The 21381-nt window shown below is 37.2% G+C and overlaps 14 protein-coding genes across 14 annotated transcripts; 9 read left to right on the top strand and 5 right to left on the bottom strand.

Moving 5' to 3' along the window:
• Positions 1 to 87: 87 nt before the first annotated feature.
• On the bottom strand, positions 88 to 504 carry AC631_01253 (uncharacterized protein; the record flags this gene model as incomplete). The annotated part of the gene is made up of 1 exon (XM_015610083.1): positions 88 to 504. The coding sequence occupies one exon, from the start codon at positions 502 to 504 to the stop codon at positions 88 to 90; it is 417 nt and encodes a 138-aa protein (XP_015469100.1).
• Positions 505 to 659: 155 nt separating this feature from the next.
• Positions 660 to 1088, bottom strand: AC631_01252 (proteasome regulatory particle lid subunit; the record flags this gene model as incomplete). Its single annotated transcript, XM_015610082.1, has 1 exon — positions 660 to 1088. One exon carries the CDS (start codon positions 1086 to 1088, stop codon positions 660 to 662), a length of 429 nt encoding a protein of 142 aa, XP_015469099.1.
• A 211-nt stretch (positions 1089 to 1299) lies between these two features.
• Positions 1300 to 1821, top strand: AC631_01251 (uncharacterized protein; the record flags this gene model as incomplete). The annotated part of the gene is made up of 1 exon (XM_015610081.1): positions 1300 to 1821. The coding sequence occupies one exon, from the start codon at positions 1300 to 1302 to the stop codon at positions 1819 to 1821; it is 522 nt and encodes a 173-aa protein (XP_015469098.1).
• A 1675-nt stretch (positions 1822 to 3496) lies between these two features.
• Positions 3497 to 4900, top strand: CDC3 (septin; the record flags this gene model as incomplete). Its single annotated transcript, XM_015610080.1, has 2 exons — positions 3497 to 3503; positions 3564 to 4900. 2 exons carry the CDS (start codon positions 3497 to 3499, stop codon positions 4898 to 4900), a joined length of 1344 nt encoding a protein of 447 aa, XP_015469097.1.
• Positions 4901 to 5347: 447 nt separating this feature from the next.
• AC631_01249 (nucleoporin) lies at positions 5348 to 6241 on the top strand (the record flags this gene model as incomplete). Its single annotated transcript, XM_015610079.1, has 2 exons — positions 5348 to 5473; positions 5534 to 6241. 2 exons carry the CDS (start codon positions 5348 to 5350, stop codon positions 6239 to 6241), a joined length of 834 nt encoding a protein of 277 aa, XP_015469096.1.
• A 760-nt stretch (positions 6242 to 7001) lies between these two features.
• On the top strand, positions 7002 to 8948 carry SSA2 (Hsp70 family chaperone; the record flags this gene model as incomplete). Its single annotated transcript, XM_015610078.1, has 1 exon — positions 7002 to 8948. The coding sequence occupies one exon, from the start codon at positions 7002 to 7004 to the stop codon at positions 8946 to 8948; it is 1947 nt and encodes a 648-aa protein (XP_015469095.1).
• A 322-nt stretch (positions 8949 to 9270) lies between these two features.
• Positions 9271 to 9717, top strand: AC631_01247 (uncharacterized protein; the record flags this gene model as incomplete). The annotated part of the gene is made up of 1 exon (XM_015610077.1): positions 9271 to 9717. The coding sequence occupies one exon, from the start codon at positions 9271 to 9273 to the stop codon at positions 9715 to 9717; it is 447 nt and encodes a 148-aa protein (XP_015469094.1).
• Positions 9718 to 11549: 1832 nt separating this feature from the next.
• ACS2 (acetate--CoA ligase) lies at positions 11550 to 13589 on the top strand (the record flags this gene model as incomplete). The annotated part of the gene is made up of 1 exon (XM_015610076.1): positions 11550 to 13589. One exon carries the CDS (start codon positions 11550 to 11552, stop codon positions 13587 to 13589), a length of 2040 nt encoding a protein of 679 aa, XP_015469093.1.
• An 817-nt stretch (positions 13590 to 14406) lies between these two features.
• Positions 14407 to 15021, top strand: AC631_01245 (GPI-anchor transamidase; the record flags this gene model as incomplete). Its single annotated transcript, XM_015610075.1, has 1 exon — positions 14407 to 15021. The coding sequence occupies one exon, from the start codon at positions 14407 to 14409 to the stop codon at positions 15019 to 15021; it is 615 nt and encodes a 204-aa protein (XP_015469092.1).
• Positions 15022 to 15194: 173 nt separating this feature from the next.
• AC631_01244 (uncharacterized protein) lies at positions 15195 to 17093 on the bottom strand (the record flags this gene model as incomplete). Its single annotated transcript, XM_015610074.1, has 1 exon — positions 15195 to 17093. The coding sequence occupies one exon, from the start codon at positions 17091 to 17093 to the stop codon at positions 15195 to 15197; it is 1899 nt and encodes a 632-aa protein (XP_015469091.1).
• Positions 17094 to 17394: 301 nt separating this feature from the next.
• HHT21 (Hht21p) lies at positions 17395 to 17805 on the bottom strand (the record flags this gene model as incomplete). The annotated part of the gene is made up of 1 exon (XM_015610073.1): positions 17395 to 17805. One exon carries the CDS (start codon positions 17803 to 17805, stop codon positions 17395 to 17397), a length of 411 nt encoding a protein of 136 aa, XP_015469090.1.
• An 832-nt stretch (positions 17806 to 18637) lies between these two features.
• On the top strand, positions 18638 to 18949 carry HHF1 (histone; the record flags this gene model as incomplete). The annotated part of the gene is made up of 1 exon (XM_015610072.1): positions 18638 to 18949. One exon carries the CDS (start codon positions 18638 to 18640, stop codon positions 18947 to 18949), a length of 312 nt encoding a protein of 103 aa, XP_015469089.1.
• A 304-nt stretch (positions 18950 to 19253) lies between these two features.
• On the bottom strand, positions 19254 to 19955 carry GIG1 (Gig1p; the record flags this gene model as incomplete). Its single annotated transcript, XM_015610071.1, has 1 exon — positions 19254 to 19955. One exon carries the CDS (start codon positions 19953 to 19955, stop codon positions 19254 to 19256), a length of 702 nt encoding a protein of 233 aa, XP_015469088.1.
• Positions 19956 to 20298: 343 nt separating this feature from the next.
• On the top strand, positions 20299 to 21057 carry GPM2 (Gpm2p; the record flags this gene model as incomplete). The annotated part of the gene is made up of 1 exon (XM_015610070.1): positions 20299 to 21057. One exon carries the CDS (start codon positions 20299 to 20301, stop codon positions 21055 to 21057), a length of 759 nt encoding a protein of 252 aa, XP_015469087.1.
• Between the last annotated feature and the right edge of the window lie 324 nt (positions 21058 to 21381).

The following is a 21381-nucleotide window of genomic DNA, read 5'->3' as shown; positions in this document are numbered from 1 at the left end:
AAAAAAATCATGTGACAAATTTTGCTCTTTTACTATCTATACTAAACGAATATAACACTATATAAAAAGCATATAATACAGAATAATCTATTGGTTTATGTCATCTTCATTCTTGGAATCGGTACTATGATTCTCTTTTTTCTGTTCTTTTTCTTTCTCTTCCTTTATACCTAATTCTCTCACACCGTTCAAGAAAGACTCAATTCCCTCACCTTGATAACTATATTTCAAACTCTGGGCTAAGAGATATCCAGCGCCATTTCCTTCCCTCAACAGCTCGCTCAATTTGTTCGTAGATTGCTGGAAAAAGCCACTTCTCACGACATCCAAAATATCGTGTTTTGTGGGGGATGTCGATTCAGGTAAGTGCTTCGCATATAACTCAGATAATTGGTCAGAAGACAAAGAGTCTAGGTGATTTTCGATCACTTCCAACGTCAAAACATCCGAAATGGATGCGATAGGCAACTTTATGTCTTCTTGGCTGGCAGTGTTAGCTTCCATGATGGGGACCGAAGGAGTGTTGCTCTTTGGTAGTACGGCCTCCGGCTTGCTTCTAGTTGCGTTAATAGACTTGATTCTAAGGATACTCTTTTTTATTATGTTTGGCTTTATTTACATTATATTGTGCTTGTATAACTTAAATAGAAAGAACGTACTTACTCTTCGGTTTCTTCTTTAGCTTCGGTTTCTTCTTCTTCACCACTTGGAGAAATCAATTCGTTCACCTTATCCAATATGCTTTTGTCCTTAGGGGTCAATTTGCTTAATTCTTCGTCGTCCCCGACGTCTTGTAACCAATACAAATTCTTTCCTCCTGAACTCAAAAATGTCAATGCAACTACTCGTCCTGTTTTACACGATGTCATCTGTTTGAAACTAACATCTCCTGGTATGACTAGCAATTCATCCTTCTCGATGTTTCCTGAGCTACTTGACTTTGGCGACCATGTAAAGTCAAAGAAATCTTCATCATCTGCATTTGGCTTGAGTGAGATGACTCCCTTGTGTGGTAATGGAGTGCAGCGCTTTGTTTCTTCATCATATTCCACCTTACCGGCATTGAATTTTATTGTTTTAGACGCCATATTCGATGTGTTATATATTTATTTCTCAATGGATGCTCTATTAGTCTACAATGAACAGAAACAGTGGTTCTATTCAACTGTTGGGATCATAAATATCGCCACTCAAATACTCAAGTGCGCGTACACGACTCACTTTTTGATAAACTATCAACCTTTAATTATATGAATTGTCATATATTTCGAGGGAAAATACATATAAATACACAACAATATGGGATTTCCACCTGCAGAAATTGAAGAATTGGTTGGTAAAATAGCTGAGGTTTTGAGGTCAAGAAACCAGACATTAGCAATATCAGAAGCAGCTTGCGGAGGATTATTATCAGCATACATAATATCAGTTCCTGGAGCATCCAATTTCTATATTGGAGGTAAGTTGGTATATGCATTGAAACAGAGATTGAAGCTTTCTGGGTGGTCTGACGAAGAAATCAGTCATTATACGGGGCCATCGGAGCAGGTTGCATTAAAATTGGCACGGACAACTAAATACGAGCTTGGGTCGACATTTGTGTTGTCAGAAACTGGTTTTGCGGGACCTACAACGGACTTACATATGCTGAATTTGGCCAGCGATGTAGATAGAGTTGGGACTGTTTATTTGGGTTTAAGTGGGCCTAGTGGGGAGGTGTCGTGTGAAAGACATACCGATAGTGGGAATAGATCGGAAAACATGGCAGCATTTGCCAAAATGGGGTTGGAGTTCTTATATGAACAATTGGAAAAGCAATAAGCATGAAGTTATGATATTAGATTTATAGATGTATGTATTAGGGTGCACGATGTTAATTATTTCAACCGATCCTATTATTGGGATGGGAGAAAGTTGGTGCAATTCAGAATTAATACATATTAAGAGTTAACCAATAGTGGAATTTTTAGTTTGTAGTTACGTTTCTATCTAATGATATTGTTTCTATCCAATGCTTGTGACAAACTTTGGTATCATTAGCTCTTTATCAAGAAAAGTAAGACAGATAATTGAGTTGATTAATGAGATAGTTCTTTATCAAGATAAAAATAAGATAGCAAATTGAAGAAAGAGTGAACAGTCCTCTTAGAAGGCTTGTCGTCTTGTATGTTTTCAAGAGGTAAAGTCTCTGTATTGTTTTTCGGTAGTAGTGCTTCATAGTACCCACAATGCCACAAACTAACCCTTTTAAAGAGTATTACGAGTTGAACACAATTGACCCATACTATTATCCATATATTTCAAGGTATAAATGTCTATTTAGAAAATTGGAGTTCAGTGCATGTCCAAAATCAAAATCAGTGAAGCAATTTCCATGTGAGCGCTCTTTGCAGCCTACCATCAAGCTATTTTTCCATTTTTCAACACTTAACACATCCTTTTTTTGGAATGAAGATACTACCTAGGTAAGTGATATTCTAGTTTTATTATACAGCATCGTTAGTAATTAATTGATTTTTTTCTGACTTTTTATAAATAATTTTTATATTTATTCCAAATTTTCAGACTTTTCTATAAATGGTAAATTATGCAACAAATTCTTTTGCTAGATCTCATAGATCTCACTAAATAAAAAGCACAATATTTTTAAAATAATTATTAAATATACGTCTACTCAGATATACTACAGGAAAATGGACTACTGATAGCCCCACGTCTATTATGGACAATTTATGTACTAAAAATACCTTTGCCGTGGACTTAGAGCGAGAACACTAGATCTATTGGTATGCACTTGACCACATAAATACAAACTGCAATAAAGATAGCAGAAATTAGTAAGTATACCCTTCATCCTTCGTTACCTTGAAAATCTTTTCAGCTCAATTCTTTGTTCTATCAGTTCATATTCAAGGGATATGTTAAGCCGGACAATCTTTTTCATACCACCTCTTACAAACTCCATCCTTCCTTAAGTTATATACTGCTAATATGCCCAATTCGACAAACATGGTATAAGAATAACTAGTTTTAATACATATACTCTACAAAATAGTTACATAGATTAGAATTAAAACATTGCTTCATCTCAGTATGCGAAGAAATTGGCTAGAACAGTTCAACGAGAATGAATTCATACTAATGTAATATGAATATACGCCAAAAACTCAGAAGCATCCGTAGCAATGAGTGGACAGTATGTCTATACGTCAGACTCGATTACATTGTATTAAGACTATCTCGAAAATAGTTGCAATAAAAAGTAAGTAATTTTACACCCATTTTAAACATGTGAGTGACACGTATTTGTGTTTTTTTTTTTCAAACCAAAAAACGAACGATCTCGAATCAATTATTGGAAAGACAACAAACAATTAATTCATCAATAAATTCTACTTATAATTAAGTACAGATTATCTTATTAGGATTGATTATTGTATAATTCAATAAATTACCAAGGGATTTTTGTTTTCATATTTATTGAGATTATTTTATAATGAGTGGTATGTTTTCTTGTGATCAACGGGCGTTAATAACGATTTGACAATACTAACATAATATAGCCGAAGTACAATCTATTCCTCAAGCTGAGAACCAAGAACCTCAAGCGTTTGAAAATACCGCTAGGCAAAATCCAATAGAGGACATTCAACAAGACCTTAAGATTATTAAGCGTAAGTTAAATGGATACGTTGGGTTTGCAAACTTACCAAAGCAATGGCACAGGAAATCGGTTAGAAGAGGTTTCACTTTGAATATAATGGTTGCCGGAGAAAGTGGATTGGGTAAAAAGACTTTGATTAACACGTTATTCAACAGGGAAATTTTACCACTTGATATTAACGAAGAACCAGCAGAACTCGACGACGAGACCCACTCGGTCAGAATCAAAACTGACAAGGCTGACATTGAAGAAGATGGTGTTAAATTGAGCTTGAGTGTTATATCAACACCAGGATTTGGTGAAGCAATTAACAATGCCGACTCATGGAAGCCAATTGTTGACGAAATTAATGACAGATTTGATGCCCATTTAGAGGCAGAGAGCAGAATAAATAGATCTGCTATTGTTGACAACAGAATCCACGCGTTCCTTTATTTCATTGAACCAACTGGTCACTCCTTGAGATCCTTGGATATTGCTCTTATGAAAGAAATTCACGAAAAGGTTAACTTAATTCCGGTTATTGCTAAGTCTGATACCTTGACTGAAGAAGAAATTATTGATTTCAAGCAAAGAATCTTAGAAGATATTAGATACCAAGGAATTAAGACTTTCAACCCGACCGAATACGACAACGATGATGAAGAATCTCTTGCTAACACTCAGAGCATCATGAACAAATTACCATTTGCTGTGGTTGGGTCTACTAAGGAAGTTGAAACTGTGGACGGTAGAATCGTTAGAGGTAGAAGCTATCCATGGGGTATAATTGAAGTTGACAATGAGGAACATTGTGACTTCATAAAATTACGTCAATTATTGATAAGAAACTTCTTAGAAGAATTAAAAGAAAACACTGCCAACACATTATATGAAAACTATAGATCTGAAAAATTATTGAGAATGGGAATTCAACAAGATAACTCGGTTTTCAAGGAATTCGATCCATTGGCAAGACAAGAAGAAGAGAAGAGTCTCCACGAAGCTAAATTGGCCAAGATGGAGGCAGAAATGAAGAATGTTTTCCAACAAAAGGTTTCAGAAAAAGAGAAAAAATTACAAAGATCAGAAGCTGATTTGTTTGCTAGACACAAAGAAATGAAGGACAAATTATCCAAACAAATAAAATTATTAGAAGATAAGAAAGAACAATTAGAGAAGCAAAAGTCATTACCACAAGAGCCAGCGCAACCAGCGCCAGCACCAACAAAGAGTCGTAAGGGTTTCTTACGTTAGATAAGATTAATGAATTTATTTTTATCTTTTAGGGAGAATCTTTATTATCATTTTATTGGATTTTATATATGTTTTAAATATAGGTAATGCGAGATAAATGTAGATCCAAATTTTAATACCTGTCAAAAGTCTGATACTACTAAGATAATCATGTATATATATTTCATGTAGTATAGCATATTAAATTTCTGGCCTATTGTTCAGGAGCGAATATTTATGACCATCTGGAATTCTGTCCGTTTGACTATTGTACTCGGCTTGAATAAGTAGGAGAAGTTTTCAATATCTCGTGACCGGTATAATAGCAATTTTTCAAAATGAATATGACAATCCAAATTACGTTAGCCCTTGAAATTTGTATAAATAATTCAAGTATTTAAAGAATTGACACACAATTTATCAGTTAAGCCTTGTTCAAATTGTTTAATATAATTAATTGATATTTAAATGTCTAATCAAACTAAATCTGCTCCGAATGCTGCTACCAGCAAGCCAGCTACTTCTTCCTCAAGTACTGCAGGGACCACAAAGAGTAAAGGGGTGAATACTAACCAATTAGTTGAAACTGTCCAAGTATGTATAACCAACCTTGTTTCTACAACAAAGAATGTATTACTAACTATCTATTCCTAGACATTGCAATTTGCCTGGTTTGTGGGTCATGTTTTGACATTATGGGGAATCTTCTTATTCACCTTGACTTTTATCAAGAGTGGAAGCCGTTTCCATAGATTTTGGTACCAGTTGGCATTATTTGGTATTATCGAAAGTTTCGGTATCTTGTTGTACCAATTAATTACCAAGAAGGCTCTCAAAGTTAACCAAATTTTGAAAGACGATAACACCCAGTACTTCTTATTGGGAAGTGTATTGCTTTTAATCAGACCATATGTGCTTATTCCATTATTACCATTTGCATTGTTTTCTTTATTCCACGTCTTAGCGTACACCAAGGGATACCTTTTACCTATTTTCGGTATGGCTGATAGCGGAATCTCCAAGCAAATTGAGAACTTCATCAGCAAGAACAACACCAAGTCCATTCAAGTTGCCAGTTTATTAGAAATCTACAGTTTCTTGTGGTTGACCATCAGGGTTATCTTATTCAGAAAGAGATCTCTCATCCCATGGGTCTTCTACGCTGTCTTCCTCAAAATGAGATACGAAAAGTCGATCTTCACTAGAAACTACTTCAAGTCTTTGGAACTCCAATTAGACGAAGTCGTTAACAAGATTAACAACCCAGCTGTCAAGGATGTGTGGATCAAAGTAAAGGGTGTCATCAGAAATGCCGGTGGTATTTACCTTGTCAACGACTACACCAAGGAAAAGCTGAACTAACCTCATCACCCCTTCTCTCCATTACCATTTTTCCACCTTATGTTAATTAATTTTTTTCTATAATATTGTTATTACTATGTTTACTTTAATACATTTTTTATTCGTCTTTATGCCTACATCTACATTCCTATGGATTTTTCCCTCAACAGCATCAGCAATGGTGTCCAGCCAAAGTTCTGTCATGACAGTTGTATTGTTTGGACACTACGAAAACACTTCAACGACTTATAGTATTCTTTTATGAATAATTGGCTTTTTGCAATAGAGGTTCTATTTCGAAGTACAGAATACCATATTAAGTTTCTGTAACCAAAGAGATTAATTTTCACTACGTCATAAGGTTTTTCCATGCGCTAAGTTCCATGCATTGCCTGGTGCGCGATGAAACCTTATTGGTGCACAAATGTATTTGGTGTATAGCACTTAAAATCTCATCGATGATATCATAATGCAACTTTTTTCGCAACATTTGGTTGTTCTAAAAATTTCCATTGGGTTCCGCAGGCTTCGACTGGAGTCGAAAAGGCCAAGGGGCCGCAGAATTGTGCGATTTTTCAGTAATTATTCTCAATCTAGTATAGAATATTGTAGAATTATATGGAACGAGATTGTGCATGGGCGATCAAAAAAAATTGATTAGTCCAAGTATAAAGGTGGACCGAAATCCTTAATTAATTATTAGATTTTTCTTCTTCTAGATATAGATAATTAGTTATTATATTTCTAATAAATTAATTAATTTTCATTATAATATACAAATATGTCCAAAGCTGTTGGTATTGATTTAGGTACAACCTATTCTTGTGTTGCTCACTTCGCTAACGATAGAGTCGAAATTATCGCTAACGACCAAGGTAACAGAACCACTCCATCTTTCGTTGCATTCACTGATTCTGAAAGATTAATTGGTGATGCTGCTAAGAATCAAGCTGCTATGAACCCATCTAACACCGTTTTCGATGCTAAGAGATTGATCGGTAGAAAGTTTGATGACGCCGAAGTCACTGAAGATGCTAAGCACTTCCCATTCAAGATCGTTGAAAAGTCCGGTAAGCCACACATTCAAGTTGAATACAAGGGTGAAACCAAGGTTTTCACTCCAGAAGAAATCTCTTCTATGGTCTTAGGTAAGATGAAGGAAACCGCTGAAGGTTACTTAGGTGACAAGGTCAATGACGCTGTTGTTACTGTCCCAGCTTACTTCAATGACTCCCAAAGACAAGCTACCAAGGATGCCGGTTTGATTGCTGGTTTAAACGTTATGAGAATTATTAACGAACCAACCGCCGCTGCTATTGCTTACGGTTTAGACAAGAAGGACGCCGAAGAAAAGAACGTTTTAATTTTCGATTTAGGTGGTGGTACTTTCGATGTCTCTTTATTATCTATTGAAGATGGTATTTTCGAAGTTAAGTCTACCGCTGGTGACACTCACTTAGGTGGTGAAGATTTCGATCACAGATTAGTTAACCACTTTGTTAACGAATTCAAGAGAAAGAACAAGAAGGACTTATCTACTAACCAAAGAGCTTTAAGAAGATTAAGAACTGCTTGTGAAAGAGCTAAGAGAACCTTATCTTCTTCCGCTCAAACCTCCATTGAAATCGATTCCTTATACGAAGGTATTGACTTCTACACTTCTATCACCAGAGCTAGATTCGAAGAATTATGTCAAGACTTATTCAGATCTACCATCGACCCAGTCGAAAAGGTCTTAAGAGATGCTAAGGTTGACAAGTCTCAAGTTCACGAAATCGTCTTAGTCGGTGGTTCTACCAGAATTCCAAAGGTCCAAAAGTTAGTCTCTGACTTCTTCAACGGTAAGGAACCAAACAGATCTATCAACCCAGATGAAGCCGTTGCTTACGGTGCTGCTGTCCAAGCTGCTATCTTATCTGGTGACACTTCATCTAAGACTCAAGACTTATTGTTATTAGATGTTGCTCCATTATCTATGGGTATTGAAACCGCTGGTGGTATCATGACCAAGTTGATTCCAAGAAACTCTACTATCCCAACCAAGAAGTCCGAAACCTTCTCTACTTACGCTGACAACCAACCAGGTGTCTTGATTCAAGTTTTCGAAGGTGAAAGAGCTAAGACCCAAGACAACAACTTATTGGGTAAGTTCGAATTATCTGGTATTCCACCAGCACCAAGAGGTGTTCCACAAATTGAAGTTACCTTCGATGTCGATGCTAATGGTATCTTGAACGTCTCCGCCTTAGAAAAGGGTACCGGTAAGACTCAAAAGATTACTATTACTAACGATAAGGGTAGATTATCTAAGGAAGATATCGAAAGAATGGTTTCTGAAGCCGAAAAATTCAAGGATGAAGATGAAAAGGAAGCTGGTAGAGTCCAAGCCAAGAACGCTTTAGAATCTTACGCTTACTCCTTAAAGTCTACCTTAGGTGAAGAACAATTCAAGGAAAAGTTGGATGCTGCTGAAATCGAAGAAGTTACTAAGGCTGCTGACGAAACCATTGAATGGTTAGACTCCAACACTACTGCCACCCAAGAAGAATTCTCTGACAAACAAAAGGAATTAGAAGGTAAGGCCAACCCAATCATGGCTAAGGCTTACCAAGCCGGTGCTGCTCCAGGTGGTGCTGCCGGTGCCGCTCCAGGTGGTTTCCCAGGTGCTCCAGGTGGTGCTGCTCCAGATGCTTCTGCTGACGGTCCAACTGTCGAAGAAGTTGATTAATTTAATAATACAAAAAGATAAATATAAATATTTGCGAATATTTCGGGTTAAATTGTGCTAGATAAAGAATAGATAATTGTATATTTTTTATTTATTAATGATTAAAAGATTTAGATATAACTTAGAATATGTAATTATTTTTTTATAATTAATCTCCAAACTCACGATGGAGTAAAATATTGAACTGGTTACTTGTAATCTGTAGCTAAAGCTTATCAAAGCCATATTCGTGTTAAAATATCTTCTTCAATTTCTGGATTGGTGCATGAAATTCTGCTAGAACTGATGACAACGACCCTCTAGTTGCATGTATGACCTACGCATGGCTAACCTATATGAATTTAGAGGTTATAATCTTGAAGAAAAGAAAGACGTATGCTATGAATGGTATCACACCGAAAGGGTGTGTTATTCTATCTTGTCCAGAGATCCAGAATTCAAAAGTTGTTATGTGCCTCAAAAAATGGGACAAATCATGGTCACCATGGACAGGCTGTATGTTGCGAAAGGACATTTCAACATATTTCGATACATCGAAAAAGTGCCATTACCTAAGGACCAGGAGACATACGAGAAGGCCAAGCAACAATTGGAGGTGATTCACCGGAACGGAATCGTACACAGGGATATCAAAGAGGATAATATTCTCTGTACGAAAGAAGGTCAAGTATACATCATTGATTTCGCACTAGCTAAGCCCAGTGTTAATACTTATGATAGTGGACTGGAGCAACTAGACCTTCGTGCTTTAGAATGTGTATTTCTGTGATTTACATTGGTTAAAAATGGGAATATAAGGATCCTTTCGCAAATCATTTACATACACCGTACAACATCCCTCAGATCAGTAAAAATACTAATGTGGCACAGTTTGTCGTTAGCTCTTCATCCTACATCCATACTGACCATTACCTTATCACACGAGTGAACCAAGTATGATCTCTTAGGGGCAAATGTGCCACCTGCATGCTCACCAACAGATGTTGAATTGTTAAATACCTGTAGGAGATTTTTGAGGTACGCCAGGTGGTGCTGCTCCGGATTTATGCTGACGGTCAACTGTCGAAGAAGCTGATAATTTAATAATACAAAAAGATAAATATAACTATTTTAGTTCGGGTTAAATTGTACTAGAAAAGAATAGTTAATTATATATTTTTTATTTATTAATGATTGAAAGATTATATTGAAATACAAATCGTAGGAATACTGTATAGAAATCAAGATCTTCAAATAATAGAGAGCATGTCGAAACTAAGTCGACGATTGTGATTTGTGGGGAAATAATGTAATGCGTCGAAGATATTAATCTATTCAGAGAGTTGAAGAAACTGTTACAGGTTCAAGTGACTTAATGTGATGACATCAGGATCTTACGAACGAAGAATACTAGACAATTTACAAGTATGAGTCAATGACGTCAATACGCTCTCCTTTGGCTACCAATGGTTAATATCCAAGGCGCAATCATCTTCTGAACAAATACTGAATGTAATGGTGAAATGCAGCAAATGTAACCCTATGTAGCCTAATGTAATCCTCTATTATCTAAATAAGGTTCAAAGTTTTCTGGGGCTAATCACCGTAAATAATTACGATTTCCGATAACCTATCGGTCGGCTAACCAATCCTGATCGCCGGATATTTCGTTCATTACGATATTTCTGCTATTATGGACTACGGACTTGCTCGGATATGCCTGTTTCATACTGTCGCACAATCTCTACATTGCTTACCTGTTACCTGGCCCGGTAAATCATGGGGTCATGTCCTGCCCTCTTTGTCTCTTCGTACGTGGCCACTACCGCACTCTCCATGGCCTCTCACTACTGACTCACTCTGGGCTTTTATGGTCCGCTAATCGCCTGCATACATTCCAACAAATGTTGAATTTTTCAACCCTTGTTGGTTGGGTCATACAAAATCCATTGTGAGCCCGTTGGGACTTTCATTCCTATTCGCTTCAACATATCCCTAGTACTGTTCTGTGTGTAGCTAATTGACCTGCGATCGTAACTTATGTCCCAAGAATTTCACTTTCGATTTATATCCTTTCATCCAGACATTATGCTTCACCTACAGACAATAACCTAAGTCCGTCCCCCAGATAAACCGGTTCTCAAGTCACATTTCTGTTGCTTCTAACCCTATTAGCGTATTATCCACGGGCCCGTATACAGTCATTGGACTAATATTATTGCAAAAGCAGCATGAAATACCCATCAAAACGTCTTGAGTTACACAAAATTACCTCACTCAACAACTTTTTGGATCGCATTATTCTCGTTCGTCTGTACGAGCGTTCAATAATTTTCAGTCAAATCTTTAAGTCCGATTCTTTTTTGCAAATATTATTCTAAGGTTGAATACAACGATTATATAATAATAGACAATAATATAATCACAATTACTGGATAGAAACAAGTATCTGCACTTATCAATTGAATAATACCGTTAGTATATAAAGAATTGTATCCCCACAAATAATTTTTCAGTATATTTGGAAAGTTTCACATACAAATATTTTATATATTAGATTTTTTACATTTTGTCCATTATTTATTGTGATATTTATTCAATTATAATTAGTATTTATTAGACATGACTAGTTCTCCAGCACATCAAGTTGTGCACGAAGCCAACAACATTAAGAAGCATGAGACTCCAAAAGAATTTTTTGAGAGACAACCACGTCAAGGGCACGTAAGCTCATTAGAACAATACCAGGAGTTATACGATAAGTCAATTAAGGACCCAGAAACGTTTTTTGGTGACTTTGGTAAGGAATTGTTGCACTGGGATAGAGACTTTGAAAAAGTCAAGTCTGGATCTTTGTTGCATGGTGATGCAGCATGGTTCATCGGAGGTCAATTGAACGCATGTTACAACTGTGTTGATAGACATGCATTTGCTACTCCAAATAAGCCTGCCATTATCTACGAAGCAGACGAAGAAAAGGACTCTAAGATCTTAACCTTCGCTGAATTGTTGAGAGAAGTGTGCCAAGTTGCAGGTGTTTTACAAAGCTGGGGTGTTAAGAAGGGTGATACTGTTGCCATTTACATGCCAATGAACTCGCAAGCGATCATTGCTATGTTGGCAGTTGCTAGATTGGGTGCTATCCACTCAGTTATTTTCGCTGGTTTTTCTTCTGGTTCCATCAAGGACAGAATTAACGATGCCTCTTGTAAGGCTTTGATCACCTGTGACGAAGGTCGTCGTGGTGGTAAAACCATTAATATCAAGAAATTGTGCGATGAAGCTTTATTGAATTGTCCATCTATTGAAAAAGTTCTTGTTTACGAAAGAACAGGTAATAAGGAAGTCACCTTGAAGGAGGGCCGTGATTACTGGTGGTCAGAAGAAACTCAAAAGTTTGCCGGCTATTTAGCTCCAGTTCCAGTTAACTCTGAAGATCCATTATTCTTATTATATACCTCAGGTTCTACTGGTACTCCAAAGGGTGTTGTCCACTCCACTGCTGGTTACTTATTAGGTGCTGCTTTAACTACTAAATATGTGTTTGATATCCACCCAGAAGATGTCTTATTCACTGCTGGTGATGTCGGTTGGATTACTGGTCATACTTACGCTTTATATGGTCCATTATCTCTTGGTGTTCCAACTGTTGTTTTCGAAGGTACCCCAGCTTACCCAGATTACGGTAGATTATGGCAAATTGTTGAAAAGCATAAGGCCACTCACTTCTATGTTGCTCCAACTGCCTTAAGATTATTAAGAAAATCTGGTGAACAAGAAATCGAAAAATACGACTTATCTTCCTTGAGGACCTTAGGTTCTGTCGGAGAACCTATCTCTCCAGATATCTGGGAATGGTACCATGAAAAGGTTGGTAAAGGTCAATGTCACGTCACTGATACTTACTGGCAAACAGAATCTGGATCGCACTTCATTGCTCCAATTGCAGGTGTTGTTCCAAACAAACCTGGTTCTGCCTCCGTTCCATTCTTTGGTATCCAAACTTGTCTTATTGACCCAGTCAGTGGTATTGAAATTCAAGGTAACGACGTCGAAGGTGTTTTAGCCGTCAAAGATACCTGGCCATCCATGGCTAGATCTGTTTACAAGAACCACACCAAATATATGGATACCTACTTGAAGCCATACCCAGGATACTACTTCACAGGTGATGGTGCTGCAAGAGATCACGATGGATACTACTGGATTCGTGGTAGAGTTGATGATGTTGTTAACGTTTCAGGTCACAGATTATCCACTGCTGAAATTGAAGCTGCTTTAATTGAACACGCTGCTATTTCTGAGGCTGCCGTTGTTGGTATGAATGATGACTTAACCGGTCAAACGGTTGTTGCGTTTGTTGCTTTGAAGGAACACCTTATTGCTAACATTAATGCTAATGAGTCCTCAGAAGAAGTTTTCAAGTTGAAGAAAGAAATGATCTTACAAGTAAGAACTGAAATCGGTCCATTTGCTGCTCCAAAGGCCGTTATTATTGTTGAAGATTTACCAAAGACTAGATCTGGTAAGATCATGAGAAGAATCTTAAGAAAGATCGCAGCTGGTGAAGCTGACCAATTAGGTGACATTACTACTTTATCTAACCCACAATCTGTTGCTGGTATCATTGAATCTTTTGACTCTCAATTCGGTAAGAAATAGGTTTATATAAGTTTATTTATTCCTTAGGACGCAGATATAGTCTTATATAATGTTCGTGTATTATTGTTAAGTGTCGCAACTTTTTGTCTGTAAATTTATATAGTGGTATTTTTTTCACTATAAACTCATCTTTATATAGGTAGACATGAAAGATATATCTATTATAGCGAAATACTTTTTGTTATTTAAGAGTATTCAGCTAATAGTAGTATACTTTACGCCGGTTCAATTTGACACGTCTTCACAATTAATAGTTGAAAAATATCAGGATGATAGGTTGCAGGTTATAGGAGATTGGAATCTTCCATTTCAGATCGGCGATTCAATACTATCCAATATAATCGATAAATTCATTACCTGGGATGCAGTGTACTTCAGTGATCTATTTGTCAATGACATAAAGTATGAACATCAATTCGTGTTTTGTCCTTTATTGTGGAGAATGATCAAATGCATACCGATAGGTGGAACTAATTTTTATAAGAAATTAATGTTGGGGATGCTATGCTCAAATATATGCCATTTTGGTACTTGCATTATACTATACTACTTGACATTTGAGATGTTCAAAACATCAAGCCTTTTTGCTAAGTCGTTGCTGAGGTTTTCATTGGTTTCATCGATTATTTACATTATATCACCGGCCGGAATATTTTTGACAGCATCATATTCTGAAGGTCCGTGTGCATTTTTTTCAATGGTGTCAATATACTTGAGAGAGATATCTATAAATCGGGAGAATTTTGATCTTTTGAATTCGAAAACCTCTTTGAAGACGAATTGGATATATAAAGTGACATACATTCTTTCTGGGACGATGGTCAGCATCGCATACGGGATAAGAATCAACTGTTTATTATTGGGATCAATGTTTCTTTTCGATTTATATGAGTTTGGAATCAGAAACCGGGATATCACAGATATTATATTCCCGTTGATCAGTGGAGGCCAATTATTCGTGTCAATTGTGGCACTTAATTGGTACACATATGCAATTTTCTGCCCCGCTAGAGGAGAATGGTGCCAGCAATGGATCCCTTCCTTATTCAGCTATGCCCAATCACATTACTGGAACGTCGGGTTTTTGAGTTACTGGTCGTTTGCTAACATACCTAACTTTTTATTTGCATTGCCAACGATTTTATTAACGTTACAGAGTTTTAAGCATTTTACACAGGAAAAACCGGTCAAGAATCTCCTTCCATTAATGATAGTAAATGGCATTTTATTAGTAGGTGGGTTATTCTGGTGGCACGTACAAATATTGACGAGAATTTCTTCGTTTTTACCACTTATGTACTGGTTCGTGGCAAGTTTGTGGATATCAGAGAACATGGTCTACAAGAAATATAGCGAGTATATCATGAAGTTCATGATTGGGTGGAACTTAATCCAGGCGAGTATGTTTGCAGCCTTCTTACCACCGGCGTGAGGCATTTAGTGGAACAAGAAAGCTAAACTTCAAAAATGTCTATAATCGTGTAATATATAGCTTGTCAGATACGTATATAATATCACACATTTCATGTGTGTAATGTTATGTAATATAAGCTACGAAACCCAATGACTTTGAGAAACTCAATGTCTACCATAAAATAATGCAAATCATTTAAACACAAGCTCTAAAGCACAAAGGTCTAGCTGCTCCAGTCCACTATCATAAGTATTAACACTGGGCTTAGCTAGTGCAAAATCAATGATGTATACTTGACCTTCTTTCGTACAGAGAATATTATCCTCTTTGATATCCCTGTGTACGATTCCGTTCCGGTGAATTACCTCCAATTGCTTCTTGGCCTTCTCGTATGTCTCCTGGTCCTTCGGTAATGGCACTTTTTCGATGTATCGAAATATGTTGCAGTACCCTTTCGCAACGTACAGCTTGTCCATGGTGACCATGATTTGTCCCATTTTTTGAGGTACATAACAACTTTTGAATTCTGGATCTCTGAATAGGATAGTATAACAAGTCCGTTCGGTGCGGTACCATTCATAGCATATGCCTTTCTTTTCTTCAAAAGTATAACCTCTAAATTCATATAGGTTAGCCATGCGCGGATCATACACCTTTGCAACTAGAGTCTCGTTATCGTCGATCTGTTCTAACATAAATTTCTTGAAATAAGAAGCTTCTAGCTTAACTAATTGTGAATTAAATTCATCTGAATTTTGCATTAGCACGTAGTTGCTGCTATCCCTAGGCACATCGATAGATATTTCGCCAACTTCTACTTCTTCATCTTCGTTTATTTCGTTAACAGATTCTAGCACGGACATGTTCGTACTTCTTGTGCTGGGGCGACTTCGTGAGCCCTCCGACAGGTCCAAACTATCCTCACTCAAAATAGCAACTGTCAATGCTTCTCCAGATAGCTTTAGATGTTCTTCTAATTTGCGAACCCTGTCTCGTTTGATTTCCATCTCAGAATCTGCCTCTATTGACTTATATATGTATGCCAATAGTGATTCTCGCAACGTAGGTTTAGCTGAATGGCAATCTCGAATCAGATACTTTATTGGAACTATTTTCTCCTCCTTGAACGTTTTCACTGGTCTCAGATTGAGGACATTCCGTTCGAAAGAATCAAGGTCTAGTTCAACAAACACAACGATATAAGAGTCTGTGATAATACCCTTGTTGGTCCTAAAGTATAGCATCTCGCATATCAACTGTTTCATTATTCCGTTTTTGTGAGAAAAAAGGCTTCTTATTCCGTCTAATGGTTCGCCATTATAGTTAGCCAAAAGAGGATACTTCTTAACCTCTGTAACACAGTACACTAGGGTCCCTTTACTAATAACTATGTCCGTTCGAAGTGTGAAGTTAACCATAATATCTAACGGACGGTGCCATATTGTTGGTCTTTCAGTCTCAACTTTTGTCACAATACCTAAGGTCATTTTCAACATTGAGCATATTGGCTTTATCAAATAAATAAGAAATGCTAGTTTATAAGGAGCTTCTGGTGATCCACTAGGAGAAATTGTTTCGTATTCATTGAAAGCAAAATTAGTTAAAGCTTTTTCCATTTGTTTATTTTCAATTTGATTAATGATCTCTCTGATCGTGTAACCTGCTTCATCATCTTCTATCTTCGTTAAATAGCTGTCATCGCACCTAAAATGGGGAAATTGTTTGTTGTAATTGTTAGAGCTTCCTTTGCTACCACTGCTAGTATAATTACCGTTAGGTTTTATTTCGTATTCACACATAGGAAGCGACAAAATCAACCTGAAAAGTCTCTTCACTTGTTGTGGATAGCCTTTCCTCAACTCATATACAAAACTTTGATATTGAAATTGTACATCTGTAGTAAAATCTGCTACTTCCCATCTCTCTAGCTTGAACAATTCTTGGATTAGAATCTGGTAATTCACTATTATCTCCCTCCAATGTGGGAAAAAATCATGATAATCGTACATCTCCATTTCATCTTCGACACATTTACACATTGTGAGATACAATGGATGCTGCGATACTATATCTCTCAAATAGTCATTCATAACTACTCTATTGTGATCAACACTTTCATGTTACATTCCTTGTATATTTCTTCTGAAACTAGCTTAAGTAGAATTGTGTCTAAACGTAATATTGTATGTATACCTGAAACGTAGTATGCTGCACATTAAATCCACAAAAAATTCCGCTCATGCTCATGGCGAACTGGAAAGTATAGCTAGGCCAATGACGTGATCCATCAATTGACAATTTAAACTCTGCATTACATTCTACTCCTTCATAATTCATCAAAATATATTACTAATGATTCTAATATACAAGAAATAAACATTACATACACCCTTAGGATCTTTCACCTCTTAATCTTCTGGCCAATTGGATATCCTTCTTTTGGATAGTAACTCTCTTGGCATGGATAGCACACAAGTTAGTGTCTTCGAATAAAGAAACCAAGTAAGCTTCAACGGATTCTTGTAAAGCACCAATGGCGGAGGATTGGAATCTTAAATCGGTCTTGAAATCTTGTGCGATTTCTCTGACTAATCTTTGGAATGGCAACTTTCTGATCAATAATTCAGTAGACTTTTGGAATCTTCTGATTTCTCTCAAAGCAACGGTACCTGGCTTATATCTGTGAGGCTTCTTAACACCACCGGTAGATGGAGCAGATTTTCTGGCAGCCTTGGAGGCTAATTGTTTTCTTGGAGCCTTACCACCAGTGGATTTTCTAGCTGTTTGCTTGGTTCTAGCCATCTTTTATGATTAATATAATATACTATAATATAAAATATAAGATAATATAAGAGATAATAAAAATAAATAATACAAGACGTTCGCTCCTATATATACAAATTCCTTAATTACTGCCGCTAAGAATATGCCAGTTTATTCTGCGCGGGTTATGTTTGCTTATGTTTGCGTATGTTTGGGCATGTTTACTTGTGCGACATGGATAATATTCGCTGAAACCGCTAAAGGTGCTGCTTTTTCTCTCCTTTCACGCCACTTCGCACCGTAAATAAACCACATTCTCACTATTTTCGCCCTACATATTCTATTCTCCACCATCAATAACCACACTTTTAGTGCATTAAGGGACTCGAACGTTTGTTTACCTCGGCGCGATCGATTTTTTTGTGCTTTTCTATGGCTTTTCGGTCGCACATTATCGCACGTCTTGTCTTTTCGCAGTGTCTTCTCCCCAACGTAAACAAACAAACAGTGCGAAAGCTCATCGTTTCTGTGCTGAGAATTGCAACACCACCCGGTAATTCACAGCACCTCGATTAGGAGGTTCGCGACCGCGCAAACGTCACGATCTGCCGGTACTGGTACTGGATCCACGCCTAACTTACTCCAGTATTATTGCGAGCGGAAAAGACACGATATGGGTGCGAGGAAATAGGTGAGATATTGTCTTTGTTTAGTGTAGAATATGTAATGAGCAAATCTCAATATATGGTGGAATATTTTTATCATCCCTTATATATATATAAGGCCGCACTTTTAAAATTAATAGAAAATTATTATATATATTAATATATTTAATTAATATATCTTCATACTAATAATATAATATAATAAAATGTCCGGTAGAGGAAAAGGTGGAAAAGGTTTAGGAAAAGGTGGTGCTAAGCGTCACAGAAAGATCTTAAGAGATAACATTCAAGGTATTACCAAGCCAGCTATCAGAAGATTGGCCAGAAGAGGTGGTGTTAAGCGTATTTCTGGGTTAATTTACGAAGAAGTCAGAGGAGTTTTAAAGACATTTTTGGAAAATGTCATCAGAGATGCAGTCACATACACAGAACACGCCAAGAGAAAGACTGTTACTTCATTGGATGTTGTTTACGCTTTGAAGAGACAAGGTAGAACCTTGTACGGTTTCGGGGGTTAGTTTTTGTACGATCAATATATGGGTTTATGTTATGAGAACCATTGTAGGATGTAGGATAGAGGAGTGAGATGGAAGAAGGTGTAGATGGAATGGAAAGGGGGAATACGGATTAAGGGGTTGAAAATAGGGCTTGTATCTGTTCTAAGGTGGGTACTGTTGTACGCCGTAATTTTTTTTAATTTGGTGGTATTGGGTACGACATCGACTTGTTCTATGTAGCAGGTATATTGGTATTCTATTTATGCATTCTATTTAGGGATATTCTATTACAGCATCTCTTGTTCAGGGGTGTTATGGTGGCAATTCATTTCATATCGCTCGGGGTCAACACCTCACCTGGCTTATACAATACCAGCTCTAATTGGGCCTCAGTCATGCCTTTCACGAGCACATGGAGATGCGAGATCGTCTTCACCGACTGCAACGCCTCCCAATTCTTGAACCACACTATGTTCTCGCGGTCGATGCCCATCCCGTCCACAAACGTCTTACAGACGTATTTTTCAATGATTTCTCTTGTGGCAGGCGAAATGTCACCGATGGGAGATGTTTCGTCCGGCTCAATCCGCAACTTCGTCCACACACACATATGTGTCACATCATCCTCAAAATAATACGGAAAGTGGTTGGGCACAATCTTCAAGTCATCTGGGTTGGTAAATAACTTATAGCTTGCAGGATTGATAACAATCTGGTTGTCAGGAATCCTATTTTGAACAACCTCATCCCAACTCATGCCCCCGTTGTCCTTCGGTTCGTACCATTTCAACTCGTTGCTCAACAAATGCTTGAAAATTGTAGTATGGTTCTTCTGGAGCTGCGCTTTGAAATTATGGTAGTTCTCCGTTTGGTGCAAAGACCGGGCAAATTTTTCAAGTTTATTATCCCTAATGATCTCTTTAACCTCCTCCCACGTATATTCTATGTCTCTAATCTTAGATGGTGGCATACCTGGCGAATGAACAACTTTGATTTTAATGTGTGTATCGGTTTTTGTAGTGATCATTGCGAAATTTCTTATTTGTCGCTTCTTTAGTGTACGGTAACCGAAATTGTCTTTTTTTAGGAACTTTTGTTAGAAATATACCTTCAAAAACTACCAGCTATCATCTTAGCATCCTACCGGAACCCATGGGACATCCCCAATATATATGAGTGCAAAATTTACTGATAAGTAGGGTGGTTACATTATCGATGTTACATTCTGCAAAAATGCAACCAGAACGCTCGTGGATCTTTTCGGTTTTGTGTCATAGTACTCGATTTTTCAGTATCTTGACATCGTATTGTTCATTACGATAAATGATTGCAAGAAACGGAACCGATTTGGCCAATTAAAGACATACGGAATGGCTATTCATAAATTAATAATACTACGTCATGGAGAGTCAGAATGGAATCATGAAAATAAGTTCTGTGGGTGGATCGATATACCATTAAGTGAAAAGGGCCGGGATGAAGCACGATTTGCTGGCCATTTGATTCAAAAGTATAATCTCAAGCCGACGATAACTTATACGTCAAAATTGACAAGATCCATACAGACCGGAGACATTATACTTGAAGAATTGGGACGGTTGTGGTGCGATGTTGTGAAGACATGGAGGTTGAACGAAAGACATTACGGGGCATTTCAAGGAAGAGATAAGAACGAGGTGTATTGTGAATTGGGTGCAGAAAAGTACCAGTACATAAGAAGGGACTATAATGGGACACCACCGCCTGTCGAAACGCAATCTAAGGATGATTGTATCGATGAGAGATACGAGGTGGACAACGTTGACATTTCAGATCTTCCCCGAGGCGAGTCGTTGAAGTTGGTGATGGAGAGGGTGATTCCATATTTGCAGAAAGAAATTGTGCAGGGAAGCTTGATTGGTGACAACAAGACTGTGCTTGTGGTAACACATGGAAGTATAGTAAGGAGTGTGATCAAGTATTTCAAGGGTGTGAGCGATGCTGATATCTCGAAGATTAATGTTCCGACCGGGGTTCCGATGGTGTTTGAACTTGATGACGATTGTAACATGGTGGGGGACTACTACTATCTTGATCCAGAGTTGGCAAAGAAAGGAATTGAGAAGGTAAGCAACGAGGGTACCAAGTAATGGTCCGGGTATCGATCTCTATAAGATTATTTATTAAGGCACCTGGAGAAGATCCGAGTATTAGCATTATGAGATATCTACAAATACTTGAATTCTGGATAATCACAACATGAATTCGTAGGTAACGAGTGATAATGATAAGGAATTCTAAAAGACTTATCAAATAACATAGCCAGAACTAAGAAAGCCACTTCTAGATCACTTTATAGAGTATATTATATTTATTTACGTTTACGGTTCATAATTTGGCTAATTTCATAATTAATATTAACATGATGAAGAGAAGTACTTTAGATTAAATACCCAGAACCTCTGATTTCCCAA

Source organism: Debaryomyces fabryi (assembly GCF_001447935.2).
Source record: "Debaryomyces fabryi strain CBS 789 chromosome Unknown contig00016, whole genome shotgun sequence".
Classification (NCBI taxonomy): domain Eukaryota; kingdom Fungi; phylum Ascomycota; class Pichiomycetes; order Serinales; family Debaryomycetaceae; genus Debaryomyces; species Debaryomyces fabryi.
Note: the sequence above shows the minus strand (reverse complement) of the source record. Positions and strands in the feature narration are given on the sequence as shown.